Source organism: Carcharodon carcharias, chromosome 2, assembly GCF_017639515.1.
Source record: "Carcharodon carcharias isolate sCarCar2 chromosome 2, sCarCar2.pri, whole genome shotgun sequence".
Lineage (NCBI taxonomy): Eukaryota > Metazoa > Chordata > Chondrichthyes > Lamniformes > Lamnidae > Carcharodon > Carcharodon carcharias.
In genome coordinates, this window is record NC_054468.1 from 214167300 (window position 1) to 214185546 (window position 18247).

The 18247-nt window shown below is 42.0% G+C and overlaps 1 protein-coding gene across 2 annotated transcripts in view; it reads left to right on the top strand.

Moving 5' to 3' along the window:
* The window catches only part of mtr (5-methyltetrahydrofolate-homocysteine methyltransferase), an 80317-nt gene that overhangs the window by 48177 nt on the left and 13893 nt on the right, over positions 1-18247 (top strand). For both annotated transcript variants that reach the window (XM_041173783.1, XM_041173790.1), the window contains 9 exons: positions 8528-8617; positions 8826-8978; positions 9839-9946; positions 12332-12432; positions 13689-13756; positions 14411-14531; positions 16306-16387; positions 17423-17521; positions 17926-18001. In XM_041173783.1, the coding sequence (XP_041029717.1) occupies positions 8528-8617; positions 8826-8978; positions 9839-9946; positions 12332-12432; positions 13689-13756; positions 14411-14531; positions 16306-16387; positions 17423-17521; positions 17926-18001 (898 nt within the window). The remainder of the gene's footprint in view (positions 1-8527; positions 8618-8825; positions 8979-9838; positions 9947-12331; positions 12433-13688; positions 13757-14410; positions 14532-16305; positions 16388-17422; positions 17522-17925; positions 18002-18247) is intronic.

Consider the following 18247-nt stretch of genomic DNA (forward strand, 5'->3'; position numbering starts at 1 on the left):
AAGTGCCACAAAGTGTTCCAGAGCTTTTCACCCCTCGGGCACAGACTGCAAACTAATGAGCATTTTAGTGGACTGCAGAATAGTGGGATGACTGGACATGTTGTACAATCATCTTGCTAAAGCTGGCCACGGAGCAGTCACTGGTGGAAGTGCTCACAGCCCCGTGCAATGTAATCATCCCAGTTTGGACCAGTCTCCCCCATGGCTCAAGCTAACTGTGCACCCTTGCAGCGCGAGTTAGGAGAATGCCTGCGCCTGAGTTGAGAGCATAGCATGTGGTCCAATGAGCAAAGCGGTAGCTGGAGCCCCACAACCTGAGTCGCCTTGCGAAAATGCCCTCCGTGCCCTTTAACACGGCGCGGAGGGGTTTCCTGCATGGGCTGCTGCTGCACACCCTTCACTTCCTTGCCCTCACCCACCGCCCAGACATGCCCTGGCGTGCCTTGTTTCCGTCCGGCAGCAGTGGTCCCCAGTGGGGGGGCCCTCTACAGGGGTGTCCTCCCATTTTCCATCAGGGGCCTGGGGTGGAGGGTGTTGCACGCAGCAGTCCCATGCAACTATAGGTTGTGTCCGTTCACGGACTCCCAAGATGCCTGCATCTTTTGCAGCCTTGTGGAGACCATGGACCGTGTCATTACAGGGTGTTGTAGGCTGCACTCCCTTTTCAGTTATTTAAAAGACCTTTTACTATTTTGTTTGCACTTCAGCCCCACATTCCTGATCTACGGACACCTGGTGCGGAGGGGGGCTGAGAGGGAGGAGGATCTTCTCATGAACCTACTGCTGGGCCTGGCCAAGTTGGCCATTAACAGGTCCAGGCAGCGGGCATTCAAGAGGGTCGTCCGACACAACAGTCTGCCTCTCTTCTGCAGCTATGTTCGCAGCCAGTGGGCCCTGGAGAGGGAGTACGCGGTGCCTGCTGGCACCATCGAGGCCTTTCATGCTTGGTGAGCACCACGGGAACTGGGGTGTTTTATTGGCCCCTTTAATCACATTTTGATTTAACGATGGTAAGTTTCGTATGCATTTTGTTTTTGCAGTTTCCCTTTAAGGGGCTGCCATTTACTTTGTCCCTTGATTTGTTCATTTAGTTTATTTGTTGTTTAACAAAAATAGTTACATCTTCTTAACTTTCCTAAACCTGCCACCACATCTTGGTGCTCCCCGGCTAAGTGCAGAGGAGATGGAGGCAGACTGCTGACTGCTACTCCCTTTCTGTGATAACCATGGCGGAGGTCCTCTGGAGGGCCAAGACTTGGAGGTCCCCAGCCTGCTTTTGGGTCCTGCTGTGTGGCAGTGACACTCTCCACGGCCTGTGGAGCTGGAGCTGCTGAGGTCACAAGAAGAAGGGATTCGAGTGGGCCGGACACTCGAGTTACCCGGATGGATGGCCCCGGGAGGGGTGCGGGGGTACACCTGCCGGTCCTGCTCCCTATCGGTGCCCAAGAGCCCCTGGCTGACTCATTGAGGAGAAGAGGTGGCTGGAGTGAGATCGAGCTGCATCGCACACTGTTGGAGGCCAGCTAAGGCGTCAGTGGTGGAGTCCAGCCTGCACAGCAGTGCAGGAGCAATGTCCTGGACCAAGGTCTCTGGCAGCCGACATCCTACCAGTGTTGACCTCGGTATATTGGCAAGTCAATGCTGTCACCTCAGCCTGAAGCCGGACGGACTCCTGCATCATGCCTTGCATCTGAGGAGTGCAGCAGACATCCCTTCCTTTTGTTCCCGAGCTTGCCTTTGCAGCTCCAGCAACTGTGACAAGATCGAGTCCAGAGGCTCGTCATCTGACTCAGACTCAGCAAATATCTACTTTCCAGCAGTCCTCCGAGCACTGGACACCTGGGAAGTACCTGCCGCCACCTGCTGTGGATCAGACAGTACGATGTGCTCACCAGTTTGTGATCCCAAGGCTACTGTAAAGCTAGGTTCCACCAAGGTGTATTTCTCTGTGCTGGTGGAGGATGTGAGTGAGCGCTGTGACAGGATTTCAAAGAGAGTGCCTCCAGATTCCTCCTCAGAGGTTTCTTCAGGGCTTGATTGGAAGCCCTGGGTCATGGACTACGTCGGCTGTTTCCCAGATGTGCCTGCAGAAGCAAGGGGAGATAATTAGTGCATGGCAGTGGCCCGTGAAGCAGGACACATCACTCACAGCATAGTTGTCTAATGGATGTAGCACTGCTCAATCCTCACTTGCTAGAGCACCGCTGACCTCACCGTCAGCACAAGAAAGGTCCAGATTGTGGCCAGCCTACTGGATCGCTCTGTTTTCAAAGTCCGAGAGAACCTTGATTTCAGGCGTTCCTCCACTGGTCTGTGACCTCTCCCTCTTGTCCTGCATGAATAGAGATGGAGATAGTGTAATCAAGACGATGATAAGTATGCCTGGCATGTGTGGCTGGTGAATGGTCCCATGGACTGGATGAGGACAAAGACGGTGTGTGTGAGAGAGTGGTGGTGATATCCTTTGAGGGCCCTGTGGATATATGATGGCTTTGTGAGTGAGAGAGTTGAGAGTGATGAGAAGATTGACTTACCCTGGTGGAATGGAGATCATTCACCCTCTTGCAGCACTGGGTAACTGTCCTCTTTTGAAGGGTGTTGGCACTGACTACAGCAGCTACTGCCTTCCAAGCCGGATTAGTGAGGTTGCTGCCCATCCTGCTAGAGCAGGGTAGAGGACCACGGCGAGCCTCCACTGCATTCAAAAGGTGCTCGAGGGACGCAGCATTGAACCTGGGGACTGCAGTCTTTTTGCCTTTCAGGGCCATGTCTTCTTTGCAGCAGTTGTGGGCTGGAATGTGATGTGTGCATGTGGCTGGACTTTAAATATGCTGCCCGGCATGCTGAAGTGATGGCGTGGCAGGCGAATGAGAGCCCGTCTGCCATGGAAATGGCGTGTTTCCCGGGCATGTATAATTAATGCGTGGGTTTGGGATGATAGAGCGTGAAAAGCCACCACTGCAGCCGGTGGGTAGAATATCATTTTACCCACCCGCCACCGCATTTAGTGCAAATCTGGGACAATTCCACCCAATATCTTTCACATTAAAGAAAATACAAAGGCAGCACCCGGAAACTTAATCAGACAAAAAAAATTGACACACAGCCATGGGCGTGTACATGGACCGATTCAATGCTTGGTAAAAAAGATGGTTTTTAACGAGAATCTTAAAAGAAGAGGTCCTCCGTTGATAGCTACCTTGACATGGCAGAGACCCTTCTGCGCTTTGATGGTTACTCGAGAGATGCCATCGGGAGTTCCTTACTCCTGGTGGGGCCCGAAATAATGGCAAGGTTGGGGGAAGGTGCCAGACAAGTGCAGTCCGAAAAGGCCTCAACGACAGAACAGGCAAAGGAAGACTATGCATCTCACTGACTGCAAAAGCAGCAGAAGGCTGCAGCGGTAAGGTGATCTTGGTCCTTGTGGTTCAACACATTATCGAAATTGACCACCAACCCGTCAAGATCTTGTGGGCAATGATGGCACCCCAAGGTCCCCACGTTAAACAAAGTCACGTGCAAGCTTCTACCAGAGTCCTTTTGCCAAATCCTGTGACAGTGGTGAATTGGTGATGGGGATAGGGCTATGAACTTGGGAACCCTTAGCCAAGAATCTGCACAAAGGCAACAGATGCATAAAGGTCATTGGACACCTGTGTTGGGACAGGGGTGCCTTTGGGCATTAGCATCTGTGACTGAGCAGTCCTCTTCTCACCCCAAATGGGGAGGGGGCTAGAATAGGTGCCCTAAAAATAGGCTGTCCCACTTTCTCTTGCTGGGGAATCACACCATGCAGGATCACTGCCTTCATGGTCAAAGAAAGAAAACTTTAAATTTTGCAACTTGGAATGTTAGAGCACTCATGGATACCATAAGACCATAAGACATAGGAGCAGAAATTATGCCATTCGGCCCTTCGAGTTTGCTCCGCCATTCAATCAAGGCTGATAAGCTTCTCAACCTCAAGAGTGACTGTCTGGAAAGAAGGACTGCATTTATATGACATGAGCTATCAAGACTCCAAGTTGATACTGTCACCCTCAGTGAGACCCACCTTTCTGGGAAAGGGGCAAGCAGGGAGATACGCCACTACTGGAAAGGAAAGGCTGACAGTGACCTTTATGTCCATAGAGTTGGCTTTCCCATCCAGAATAGAATCTTGGATGCACTGCCAGAACTCCCCAGTTTTATCAATGAAAAGCTCTTGACACTTCACCTCAGCTCAACCGTGACCAAAATGCCACCGCCAACAGCGTTTATGCCCCGGCCCTTGACTCCAATAAAGATGTTAAGGAAAAGTTCTATTCTGACCTTGATGAATTTCTCACTACCATCCCAAAGGAAGAAAAGATCATCCTTCTGGGGGACTCTAATGCCATGGTTGACTGTAACTATTATATGTGGAATGAATCCCACTGGGAAAAATTGGTTGAGAAAAATCAGTGCAAACTGTGTCTTCCTGCAGGCAAAGTGTGTTCAGCATTGCCTCATTATTAACAAACACTCTCTTCTCCCAGAAGGACAAATACAGAACTACATGGAGTCATTGCCACCACCCGAATTAATGCCATTGTTCGAGTCAATGATCTAAGTGACATCTGTATTACTCGATCCATGCAGGGAACTGATGCCTGCTGGATTTGTTTGATTGGCGATGAACATCCATCTAACACCAAGACATCTTAAGACCTAAAAGCCCAAGGGGAAGAAGATCAATGTCTAAAGCAGCGAGACTGAAGAGAGGAAGTCACTACCAATCTGGAAAACCTTCACACAACTAGTTCAATTTCAGAAACCGTGGGATGAAATAAAGTCAGCTGTATTAGACTAGACCCCTTCTGCCCAGACCATTGGGTTCATGCATTGTTATCACCAGGACTGGTTCAGTGAAAGTGATGTTGAAATTTGGGACCTCCTGGAACAAAAATGAGCAGCCTTCATTGCCTGGAAGAACAGCCCAAGGTTGCAAGTCAAAAAGATGGCATCCCAACAGCTCAAGGCTGACACCGAAAGACAAATCCGTAAGATAAAGGACATGACGTGGGAAGAGAAAGCCTGAGAGATCCAACAATATGCGGACCATCATGGCATGCAAAGCTTTTTGAAGCCACAGGGCCATCTATAGACCAAGTTCAAATGGACAAAATACCCTTCAGTCACAGGATGGCATTTCTCTTCTTAAGAATGTCAATGCCATCTATCAACGTTGGAAAGAATATTTTTAACAACTCCTCAACGGTGAATCAACAGTGGCAGCTGATACTCTCCAGGCTATCCCCCACTGTCCTGTTGTAGAATCCATGGGTGAACCACCATGGATGGGAGAGCTGCAATAAGCAATCAAATAGATTAAAACAACAACAGCCTGTGGCCCCGATGGTATTCCAGCTGAGGTCTTCAAACCTGTTGGGCATTTGCTAACACCAAGACTCCATACACTCATGCTGAGGATTTGGAAGGAAAAAGAACGCCCCACCCCAACTTCAGGAATGTGACAATTGTAGCTATCTTCAAGAAGAGTGATAAATCATGCTGTAGAAACCATCAAGGTATTTCCCTCTTATCTATAGCAGCAAAATCTTGACATGCATTCTCCTGAATCGTCTATTTTCTGCAGTTGAGGAAATCCTCCCAGACATGCAGTGTGGCTTTAGACCTTCCAGGAACCTCTGACATGGTGGTTGTTGCCAGACAAATCCAAGAGAAATGTCAAGAACAACAGCAAGAACTCTTTGTTGCATTCATTGACCTGACCAAAGCATTTGATTCAGTAAATTGCGAGGCTCTATGGATTGTGCTCCAAGATTTGGATGTTTTTAGTAAGCATATTGAATGTTACTCTTTTTGGTTTTACTGCATACAAAAAATGAATGAGAGTCATCGTAGTCCCAGAGGCTGCTCTCTCGTTAGAGACCTGAGGATCTCATTAACCTGAGGAGCACCACACCTTAGGTGAGGGGCAAGGTTGAGAAGGCAGGGCAGGAATTGAACCCACACTCCAACACTCTGCAACACAAACCAGCTGTCCAGCCAAATGAGCTAACTGACCCCTGTTATGGCATACAGCATGCTTGCTGTAGGCACTGCAGACTGTGAATTCATGATATTGTTGTTTTAAGGAATTTTCTGAAATAGAAGGAAGATTCTGATGGGTTACACAGTGGAGTCATTTGAGAAACCCCTTAATTTCTCAGAACTGATGTAAGGCAACTGGCACACTCCTGTTATCACAGTCAGCAAGGATGGGAATGGCACAAACTTAAGCATGCAAAACCCGGAATAGTGAAGGGTGTCACCAAAGTGATGTTTGAGTATCCTTTGAAAAGTTGCCACTACTTAATTCTAGATATTAGGTGCACAGTCCCCACCATGAAAAATGAACCTCATCACAATCCTGCAGTTGCTTCCTGATGATATGACTGCAACAAGACACCGAGTCTATCCTTGAATGTTGCCAAAACAAAACTCATGTCAACTCATACCTGGCCAACCAAGTATTCCACCTCCTGTAAATGTTGAAGGAGAGACTCAGTAATCTGTTAAGCACTTCTCATACCTTGGCAGCTGCCTCTGAAAAGGCCATCATTGATGAGGAGATCCTACACTGGATCAGCTGTGCCAGCTCAGTCTTCTACAAATTGCGGCAGCAAGTGTTTGACAACAAAGACCTTTACAAGTCAGCAAACGTTTGGGTGTACAGAGTAGTTGTCGTCACCACACCCCTGTACTGCAGTGAGCCCTGGATACAGCAACACAAAAGTGCTAGAAATATTCCATCAGCAATGCCTCCACCGCATCCTCCTGATTCAGTGGGAGGACCATCAAACAAGTGTCCTTCTTGAAACCGGTTCCACAAACATTGACGCAAAACTTCTGCAAAAATCAACTACAATAGACTGAGCGCTGTGTCCAGGTGGCCAAAAAGCATCCCCCCGCCTCCCCTACCAAGGTCCTGTTTTATTAACTTTCAAATGGCCAGCATTCCAGGGGAGGACAAAGAAAATGGTTCAAAGACACTCTGAAGCTCTCCTTGAAGTGCAGCAGCATTGATACTAATGACTGGGAGAAGCTTTCTCCCAATCGTTCAAAATGGCGACAACATGTCCGTCAAGCTACATGATGCTTTGAGTCACAATGTCTTAATGATGAGGCAGAGTGGTGGCAGAGGAGGAAAGAAAAAGAAGCAACCCTGCACTCTGGACCTCACTACCTCTTGGGATGCCCTGTCTCCTGTGCCCAAAGATCTGCGGGTTAAGAATCGGCCTGTTCAATCATATGAAGACTCATGGCAGGAACTCGTGACCTTAGTATGCATCATCCTCGAATCGAGTGACAAAAAGAGGAGGGAGAACTGGAAATGTTTAGGGAGGAGAATTTGAGTTTAAGGCTTTGGCAGCTAAAGGCATGACTATCAATGATAGGGCACAGGGAGTGAGGGATGTGCAAAAGACCAGAATTGGAGGAACTCAGAGTTCTTGGAGATTTGTAGGGAATGAAGGAATTTGAATACAAGGGTGGGAATGTGAAAGCTGAAATATTGGGGGAACCAGGAGGCAGTGTAGGGCAGGTGTGATAGGGGAATTGAGTTACCTGGAGTAAAGTGGGAAAATATAAATTCCAGCCTAATTTAATTCATGTCTCTCTCTAAGAAACAGGCTGGCTGTTCAGTCAACAACATTCTGAAGTATTGCAGAACAGTGTGGTTCAGGCATCAAACTATGGAGCTTATCACAGAAAATTGATTTGATTCCAATTTTCCATTGGCAGATATGTCATCTTGGATTAACTTAATCCCAAAGGGATCCTTACAAAAATAGGGTCATAATTGAAATGATTCTAATGGTAATTAGCATAACAATAACAGATAAATTTATAAAGATTTGCATATTTTAGGTTGAGCTTAGGTAGTTTTGAAACTAATTCAGTTTCTTTGGAAGTTTGTTTTCTGAATGAAACCATTGTATATTTTAATTTTTTTGAAAATGTGATCTTATGAAAGCCAGAGATTTTTAAAATTCTGTTTATGACCCTCACACTACCAAAATATCCAGTAAACTCCGTTTGCACTCTACAGTGTAAACATTAACGTGATTGCAGAGCAATTGGGGATGAACAATAAATATTGGCCTTGCTGGCGATGCCCACATCCCATGAAGGAATTTTAAAAAAGATTAAATAGCTTCCTAATACCATTGGCAAGTCAAAATCAATTATTAGATTTGGAGAACAAAAATCTATTTAGATGGGACTTAATAGCTACAACGCTCATTCTTAACTTCCAATTCTGGAACAAATTTATATTTTAATGCTGATCTATGCTGTGTTTTACTACATTGCCTCTTGAGTAATTTAATCTAGGACATTTCTAGCCTTTCTGAATTAGAGAGTTATGTCCTAGTTCCTGCATTTGGTACATTTAATTTTACTCAGTAAAACATAAATTGCAATCTTGAATGTATCCTGAAAGATCATTTGTAGATGATGATATACTGTGTCTTATAATTTGTACTGTGGCTCTTGTTTTCAGAATCATGCCAATAGTGGGAAGAAAGTGATACAAACTGATGAATGGAGGAATGCCCCTGTTGAGGAACGTCTTGTATATGCCCTAATTAAGGTAAATGCTTGAGTGTGTTTGGGATTGTGGCTTGCTGGCCTCAATTGGATGTGAAAAGCTTTGGGATTTTGGGTGCCAATAAAAGGTGCTATGTAAACTGAAGTTTTTTTTTACTTTCTGTCTTCCCCCCCACCCTCTCCTTCCCTCATATTGTGCCTTTTCTGTTAGTCTTTACTGCATGAGTTCAAATCTTATCACTGTTCTTCAGGGAGTAGAAAAATATGTGGTGGAAGATACAGCAGAAGCAAGAGGCAATCAGGAGAAGTACCCCAGGCCTCTGCATATAATCGAAGGACCCCTGATGAATGGAATGAAAGTTGTGGGGGAATTATTTGGAACAGGAAAAATGTTTCTTCCACAGGTCAGACTGGAATAAGTTACTTCAGTATGTAAAGAACCAAGATGTACTTGCATATACCTGCAATGCCATATGATTTAACTTCTATTTTAATGTTCAATCTTGGGATGCAGATAGAGGTCACAAGTTTCTGCCTTGGGTCTTCATATGACTGAACAGGCCAATTCTCAACCCGCAGATCTTTGGGCACAAGAGACAGGGCGTCCCAAGAGGTGGTGGGCTCCTGAGTGTAGGATTGCTTCTTTTTCTGTCCTCATCTGCTGCCACTCTGCCTCATCATTAACACTTCACCTCCATGTCTCTGTGTAAGGGGGAAGGAAACAATCAACCAGGGGTTTCAACCTCTTCATTATTCAGTGAGCCCTACTTGGAAGTGTGAGTGTGTAGAGGACAAGATGAAGATTATTTATAGTAACTCATACATGAAGGACAACGATTACACCAAGGTAGCAAAGGATGTCAGTGCCTGTGGAACCATACCCCAATAGAAAGACCCTGTCTTAGAGGGGAGTGTGAAAAATTAGCAAAAACAAAACTATGCTCTTGCACCTCCTATGGAGATGAATTTTGAACAGTTAATTCTTAGTTTATTTAGATGCAATATTTCTTTGTGATTGTGAACATTTTCCTAACTAGATCCTTCCTTTGTTTTGTCCCTCATTTTTAAAAAGGCCAAGGCAGAATTCATGAACAAGAGATTCCAGAACTCAAAGCCCAGCTGAAATTGATTGTAAAGCAAGCCTGTGGTATAATTTGGGCAGATTTCAACTAGAAAGATATGAACATTTTGAGATACCCAGCTTGAGGCATTTTGCACATTTTTTTTCCAAATTTTGTAAATAGAATCTATTTTATGTCATCAGGTTGTTAAATCTGCTCGCGTAATGAAGAAAGCTGTTGGTTACCTTATCCCCTTCATGGAAAAGGAAAGAGAGGAAATGTTGGCACAGTCAGGCAATTCAGAAGAAAAAGTAAGTTATCTCATCTATAACTGGGATTAGGGGCTTTTATGGTTTCCTTTAAAAAAAAAACCTATTTTTAAATATCTTCCATCTAAATTTGAATTATACTGATTTTTTTTAATGCAATGTATTTTTAAAGCAAAATGCTGCAGATGCTGGAAATATGAAATAAAAACAAGCTGCTGGAAGTATGACCACCAATCTGAATCACTGGGCTGGATTAAACAGTTGTCAGCGGGATGAGGGAAGCAGAATGGAGAGTGAGTGGTCTGCTCGCCCCTGCCCCACTATGTCAACTTGGTGAATCAAGCATGGACAGCCAATTAGGGGCTGCCCGGCATGACAGCAGTGTGAAGTGGGGGACCTCGCACCCAACGGGATTCTAGGACATTAAGTGGCAAAGGGGTTAAGACATGAGCAGGAAGTTGGTCATGGCTATAAATTTATAGACCCCCTGCTCTATGAATCTGTCTTTATTTCTTTTGGAAGGCTCAGAAATGTCAATAAATGAAGTCAGTAATCATACCAACACTGCCACCAGCAGGATCTCCTTTTTTTGCCTCATCGCACTTTTTATTCATTCATGTGATGTGGGCTATGCTAGCAAGGCCAGCATTTATTGCCCATCCCTAGCTGCCCTTGTAAAGTGCTGCCAAGCTTTTTCCCATCCAATGCCTGAAAAATTGCCTACAAGTAGCTATTTAACAAGCTCAATAGCTTGTTAATTGGCCATTTCAAAACGTTTGGGGGGGGTGGGGGGGCGCGGTGTGGTGGGGAGCAGCCTTCCAATTTCGGCACCTGTTCGCCTTCCATAATTTCTGAGACGGGCATGATGTTGTCCTATTGCCAATCCAACATCATGCCCTATTTCACATTTTTGGGGTTGTGGCTGGGATGTTTGTGGTGGTGGCCACGAGATTTTCAGTCATAAAATCCAGCCCATTTACTCTGTTTCTCCATAGATGCTGCCTGGCCTCTTAAGTATTTCTAGGATTTTCTGTTTATACCTTTTCTCATGTCTAACTTTAAAATGTCAATGAGTTCAGCCACCATTCTCTGGTCAACACAGAAGGCTGGTAACATGTTCACAAATCCTGGTAATGATGATGTGGGGGTGAGAGAAGACAGCATATCATCTCATTCTGTGGATTCATAGAATCAGAATGGTGCGGCACAGGAGGAGGCTATTTGGCCCATTAAGTTTGTGCTGTCTCTTTTGAAGAACGATCCACTTAGTCCCACTCTAGCTCTTTCCTCATATTCCTCCAGTTTTCTCCAAGTATTTATCCAATTCTCTTTTGAAAATTGCTGTTTAATTTGTTTCTACCATCCTGTTAGGTAGTGCATTCCAGTTTCTAACCACTCCTTTCCTTCCTTTTAATCAGTACCCATGTAACACTTGTAACTGAACTACAGAATAATTAATTGTATGTGAAGCACTTTGATATTTTAGAGAATTGAAAAACTGTTATATAAAAACAGTTCAATTTTCCATGTTTGGGGAGTTACACATACAAATCTAGCTTGCTATGTTTCTTTTGTGATTTGTTTACATTTATAAGTCTGTAAAATGGCCAAGTCTAATGCTGTTTATAGATAACATAGCCTTTTTTGTGAGGCCTTAGACTTAGTGGATACAGTTTGAATTATTAAATCATTTGGCTCTTGCCTTTCTTTAACTTCAGACTGTAGGCTCCAGGGTTTGAATGACCTACTTCTATTCCTATGTTCATACATTTCAGATATAAATTAGAGACTAATTACTATTCCTGAGGGAAGATTAGATCAGTGAAAGAATCAGAAAATAAAACCTAGAATGAGAAAAATGTTAGAAGAGCTAGAAAGAATGGACAAAAATAGAGCCAAAAGCTCTATTGAGTATAAGATAATCACAACTAAATCTAATAAAGAGATCAGGAGAAACTTATTTACACAGGGAGTGGTTAGAATATGGAACTTGCTACCACATGGAGTAGCTGAGCAGCTAACATTGATGCACTTAAAGGGAAGCTAGATAAACACAAAGGAGAAAGGGATAGAAGGTTTTGCTGATAAGATGAGATGAAGTAAGGTGGTGGAAGGCTTGAGTGGAGCATAAACGCTGAAACAGACCAGTTGGGCTGAATGTCCTATTTCTATGTCATAATTTCAATGTAATAACAGAGCTCTGTAAACCAAATTGAGCAATCTTATGAATACAGTCCTCTGATTGAATGCAGGCAATTAGCAAGTTGTATTCAAAACAAAAACAGAATTACCTGGAAAAACTCAGCAGGTCTGGCAGCATCGGCGGAGAAGAAAAGACTTGACGTTTCGAGTCCTCATGACCCTTCGACAGAACTTGCGTTCGAGTCCAAGAAAGAGTTGAAATAAGCAAGTTGTATTATTTTTCAGAGCCCGTACCAAGGTACCATTGTGTTAGCCACTGTCAAGGGAGATGTTCATGACATTGGCAAGAATATTGTTGGTGTGGTATTGGCTTGCAACAACTTCAGGTAAACCTACTACATCACATCTTGTCTCCTTACACTTGTTAATTCTGTGTTTTGGTTCTTCCAACGTCATAATTCTTTTCAAATAAGAGATTGTTTTATGTGGTTTTTTTTTAAATAATCTGACATTGCTATTTCGGCAAATACACGCTGCAGTTTTTTGTCAAACTTACAAAGGATGTGTCGAGAACCCTCTTGGTCTAACCATAATTGTCACACTATCACAACATTGACTTTACAGCAGTTGACTTAGTTATGACACCAAAAATATTGTCTGTTTACTTCCTAAAGAAATCTACATCAATTGGAGCAGAATTTTATTCACATTTTGCATCTGTTTGAAAGTTAAAAGTATTTGGTGGGAGGGCAGAAGGTAGTTGTCCAACCAAATGTACCTTTGTGCATTATAAATAGGAGCAGAGTGCTACTGGATTAATTATTGCCCTGTTAGGTATTTTGCACTGGAAATTAATTAGGATGCTCAATATCCAGTCCTATTCCTTCAAAGTTGCACTATCAGACCAATAATTTAAACTAAAGCTACTATTCAAATTTATTTACAGGATTTATAATCCCATAGCAACATAAATAATAAAATATTGATAGTACAAGTATTTAGAAAACAATAATGATCGAATCAGTTTCCAAAAGTTCCAAACAATCTTTTAAGTATATTCCAATGAATATACTTAATGGCAAAATTTGTAGAGGATACCAGCTTTTGAAACCTTCTGTTGTAATGTTGTTAGTTTGAAGCAGGATGAGGGTTTTGCTCCTATTACAATGTGATCTTACGCAGTTGATTGCAATTTTGTAACTGAACACCAAATCTTCTACAGATGGTTATTCTATCTTTAACTTTGAACCTGATATTGGGGATTAATGCTAGAAATTCAGTGAACACTGTGTGGACAGAACACTAGTTCTGTCGAAGGGTCATGAGGACTCGAAACGTCAACTCTTTTCTTCTCCGCCGATGCTGCCAGACCTGCTGAGTTTTTCCAGGTAATTCTGTTTTTGTTTTGGATTTCCAGCATCCGCAGTTTTTTTGTTTTTATCACTGTGTGGATTGTATTGTCCATAGAAGATGATGTGACCTTTAAATAGAGTGTCAGGCACTTCATAATGGTGTGCCTTGTTAGGATTAACCAGACTAATGAAAGTAAACATTCTCATTCTCAAAGCTCTGCTTTGATTCTGCAACTCAATGAATTCCTTATAAATCCATTTTTAAAAATGCTTTTTAATTTTCATTTCAGAGTGATTGATCTGGGAGTTATGACTCCATGTGATAAGATACTGCGAGCAGCTATCGAGAATAAAGCAGGTAAAAATGACAATATCCCTGACTCCATTAAGTAGGCTTGGCAGCTAAACTCATTCATTTACAGACACAGATTTTTAAAAATTCTTCATGCTGTGTTCGTTTCTGTTTTATTTTTCTCTCTGTGCACATTGTTGCAGTGGGTAAGATGCGAGCCTGAAGCTGATCCTGAACTTTTGCCAAGGACCTTCCACAACTAACTTACTGGGAGGTGTTCAAGAACCAATTAGCATTTTTTCATCTAAATTTAGATTATTTAGTCTTCATCCCTTTTATATAAACTCCTCACCACCTCTGTGGCTCTCTCAAGATTGGAATTCTAATGCATTTGGAAGCAGGCTATTTTCTCTCCTGCCTTCTCTCACTGCGTCCCTCCAGGTCACAATGTTGTGTAGCTAATTTGCCCCAGGCCTTACCTCTGGCAGTGCCCTCACAGCCAACTGCTAGGAAATGCGCAAAAGTGGTTTCAGAAATACATTTCTCTAATTTTCTCTCTCTTTCTCGTCTCCCCGTGATGGTTTTGCACAATTCCGTGCCTGAGATTGTCAATTCAAATCCCTGCCAATCAGGATCACATCTGACCAAGTGTTGATTTAGTTGAAAAAACAGAATTATAAATGTGTACAGCTGAATATTTTCTTTTACATTTTATGACAGATATTATTGGACTGTCTGGTCTCATCACACCATCTTTGGATGAAATGATATATGTTGCCAAGGAAATGGAACGACTGGGTATGAAAAAGCCTTTACTGATTGGTGGAGCAACAACTTCAAAGTAAGTAACTGGCTAGAATAGAGTTTTATCATTTCTTCTTTCAAGTTCATTACAAGCAATCTTCAATCCAATCTGAACAACTTTGTATTCATAAAATATATCATTTACTTTGTGTGAGTATCACTAACCTCCGTGTGGGTGATGGGAAGAAAAGATCAGATAGAGGACAATAGTCTCCTTATCAGTTAAGATAATTGGTAAAAAAACGTTCAATTTTCATACAAACCTTTTGTAAGATGTATTACTCTAAGTCTCTCTGATACAAACCTGTATGTAGATTTTAACAGTTCTTAATAAAACATAGTAATCTGGGTTACTTTTTAGTCATTTGGGTCCATATTTTGTTCTTCAATGCAAATGATAGCCATACGTTCTTCTGTGATTTTGACAAAGTAATAGTTTTCAGAGAGAAGCACAGAACGACAAAACCTATTGACACCCTGTATGACTAGAACTGCTGGTGAAAGTCTTCATATTAAGTGATATAATAAAAGAAAAAAAATGGAAATGGTGGAAATCTCAAACCATTTTTATTCAGCAGCCTTTTCTGATGATGGCTTATGCCTCAGAGGCTGACATCAAAGTTCTTTACAGATGCTGACTTTGTATTTCCAAATAACCTGTTACTAATAAGCTGTTGCTTATGTAATGTTTCTACTCGTTTACAATTATTCAACCTGTCTTAACTTCAATCCATCAAAGACTTGAGTTGATTTCTACAGCCTGGTAGCATTCTTTTTTGAGCATTTAGTCTACTACATTTGATAGTAGATTTGAACTGGGCAAATTCATAATTTGTGGCCTTTAGTTTTATTCTTTCTTCATCAGCAAATCGTAAGGACTTGCTACCCTCCAAATATTTATATATGTATATTTTAAGGAATTTATTTTAAAATAGTGCTGGATTGTGGAGCGATGAATGAGGAATTAGTAGTATTTTAATTCGAGAAATAAAGCTGTTTTTAACTTGTAGACCTAACAGAGAAAATGCATCAATTCATTCCATCTGCCCCTTTCATACACGACTTTGCAGGGGATAAACTACAAGGGGCTGACAAATTAGTTAACAAATGTGCATTCACAATCTTCCAAATCAGGGAGGACAATTACAGTTGGACTTGCTGTTTAATGTAGATAAATGTCTTTTTTTAATTCATTCATAAGTAATGAATAAATATGGGCATTGCTGGCTAGGCCAGCACTTACTGCCCATTCCTAATTGCTCTGGAGAAGATGGTGGTGAGCTGCCTCCTTGAACCGCTGCAGTCCAGTGATGTAGATACACCCACAGTGCTGTTTGTGGGGGTTTTCCAGGATTTTGATCCAGCGACAGTGAAGGAACGGTGATATATTTCTTTCTTACACTATTCATATCAGTTACTCCCCTACGGTATCTTAATTATCTGGCTTTATGTCCACTACGTTTCTTATTTCTTCCCACGTACTTTTAGTGAGATCAGTCTGATATGCTCCAGTCTTGATCTCATACTATTTGCACCTACTGCAGAATTAGTCTTCATATATTTGTGTGTGTATATATATATATATATATATATATATATATGTTTTATATAGAGGAATGTTTACTATGGTTGTTCAACCTACTTGCTACTACCCCAGCTAATATCTGAAAACTTTGCACAGTCAGAGTCTGCCTAGTTTGTATGGTTCAGCTACTCACTGCTTTGACCAGTTAAGCCAGTGGGAGTCTCAACTACCATATCCTTAAATTGACTTTGATAGGTTGCATCTAAATTGTTTTTCCTGTTTCCAGAACACACACGGCTGTCAAAATTGCACCAAGGTATAGTGCACCTGCAATTCATGTTCTAGATGCTTCTAAGAGTGTTGTTGTGGTAAGTGTTCCTGTAAGATTGCTCTTGCATCTAGTTGATCATTGACTGGAGGATTATTTATCATTTTGGAGTTGTTTATTTGACTTATTTTATGTACCTTCTCATTTTGCAATAAGAAGGATTTAGCAGATATTCTTCATCTAATTACTACATTATCTGTGCAGCTGAAATTCAATAACATGTATAAGCAATGGTGTCTAAATGCAAGTCATCTCTACTATCTATAACTGATGGTTTACTCTATTAGTATTAAAGTATTAGTAAGGCCGATTTTAACTAGCCAAAATTACATGAATGGTGTAGTGACTCAAAATACGGTCATTGGACCTGCTGCTCAGGAAACATACACTCCAGCTATTGCCATTTTGAAGTGGCCTTCAGAGCACCACCCAGCTGTTTCAGTCATTAGGCTTCTTGGTTATGAAAATCTTTTTATGGTCTCTATGACATCTCTAGTTGCATTCAGAAAGTTAGGAGTTGATCTTCTCCATGAACCACTGGAGTGATGGTTTTCTAAAACACTGTTACACAAACACTGCCCCTTTCACCTCCTGTTTCTAAACTCACTTTCCCAAGCACTGCTCTTCTCAGTTCTTGCTTCTAAACTCATTATTACACAAATAATGCCGCTTTCACTTCACAACTCTAAATTTTTAACATCAATGCTTGGATAGTAGGCCCCATACTTATTTAGCAACTTTAATGAAGTGTACTAAAACGTAAGACAGACAGTAGAATTTTGCATGTTTTGAAACCATCTTTTGCAATGGGCGGAATTTTCCAGCCCCCGCCCACCACCAGGATCGTCCGGTCCTGCTGAAAATCAATGGACTTTTGGTTGGGTCGCTGAAACTCCCGCAGTGGGTCCCGCCAAGATGGGGCCGGAAAATCCAGGCCATTGACATGTAAAATATAATTTCATTATTTCTGAACTTGTATCTCATGCAGTCATTTTTATGCTGCGTTGAACATTAATGTTTCAACAGTTTGTATCTTGAAGTATGTCTCATTATTCTCTTGTTTTTTCAATCGTAGTGCTCTCAACTTTTAGATGATGACTTGAAGGATGACTACTTTGAGGAAGTAACTGAAGAATATGAAGAGATTCGACAGGATTATTATGAGTTTTTAATGGTCAGTTTAGAAAGTGATTTGTACATCAAATACTTGAGACATAATAGTTTCTCTTTTTCTGAGGGGAAGGAGTGTTTTCTGTGAATGAGAATAGGTCTGGATTGAATGGTACAGATATGAGGATGGATAAATACTTTGGAATTTGGCTAGTGAAAAAAATAAATATTTATGAGAAACTTTCTCTCGGGTGATTTAAATGGCCATGTTAGAGCAATTTACACATAGTTTGAGGAAGGAGTGAGCTAATGGACCAATTATTCTATTCTCGCTCCATTCACACAATGTTATATTTGCAAGGGTTTGGACAATCCTGACCTCTGCAATTATTGCTGAGGAGGCGATCAGATATGTTTGATGAGTGTCACAGATGATTGTTCATTAATCAGAAATGTTACTGTTTGCAGGACAGAAAATATTTAACTTTAGAGCAAGCCAGGATTAGAGGATTTCATATAGATTGGCTCTCCCATCCTAAGCCAGGTCAGTAGTAACAAAAGTTGTCTATTTAATAACATTCTTCTTGTCACTGATAGATTTGAGTCAGTACTGTAGAAATTAATTTCAAAGGTCTTTTTAATGTGAATTTTAATTTATGTTTGTTTACGTTTCTTTGCATCATTTCTAACTTTAAGAAAAGACACAGGACCTTTTTTTTCCAGAATTGTACCATTAGGAACCATGTAGATATCTTCCAGGTTAAATTGGTCCTTTCGTTTTCTATTTTTC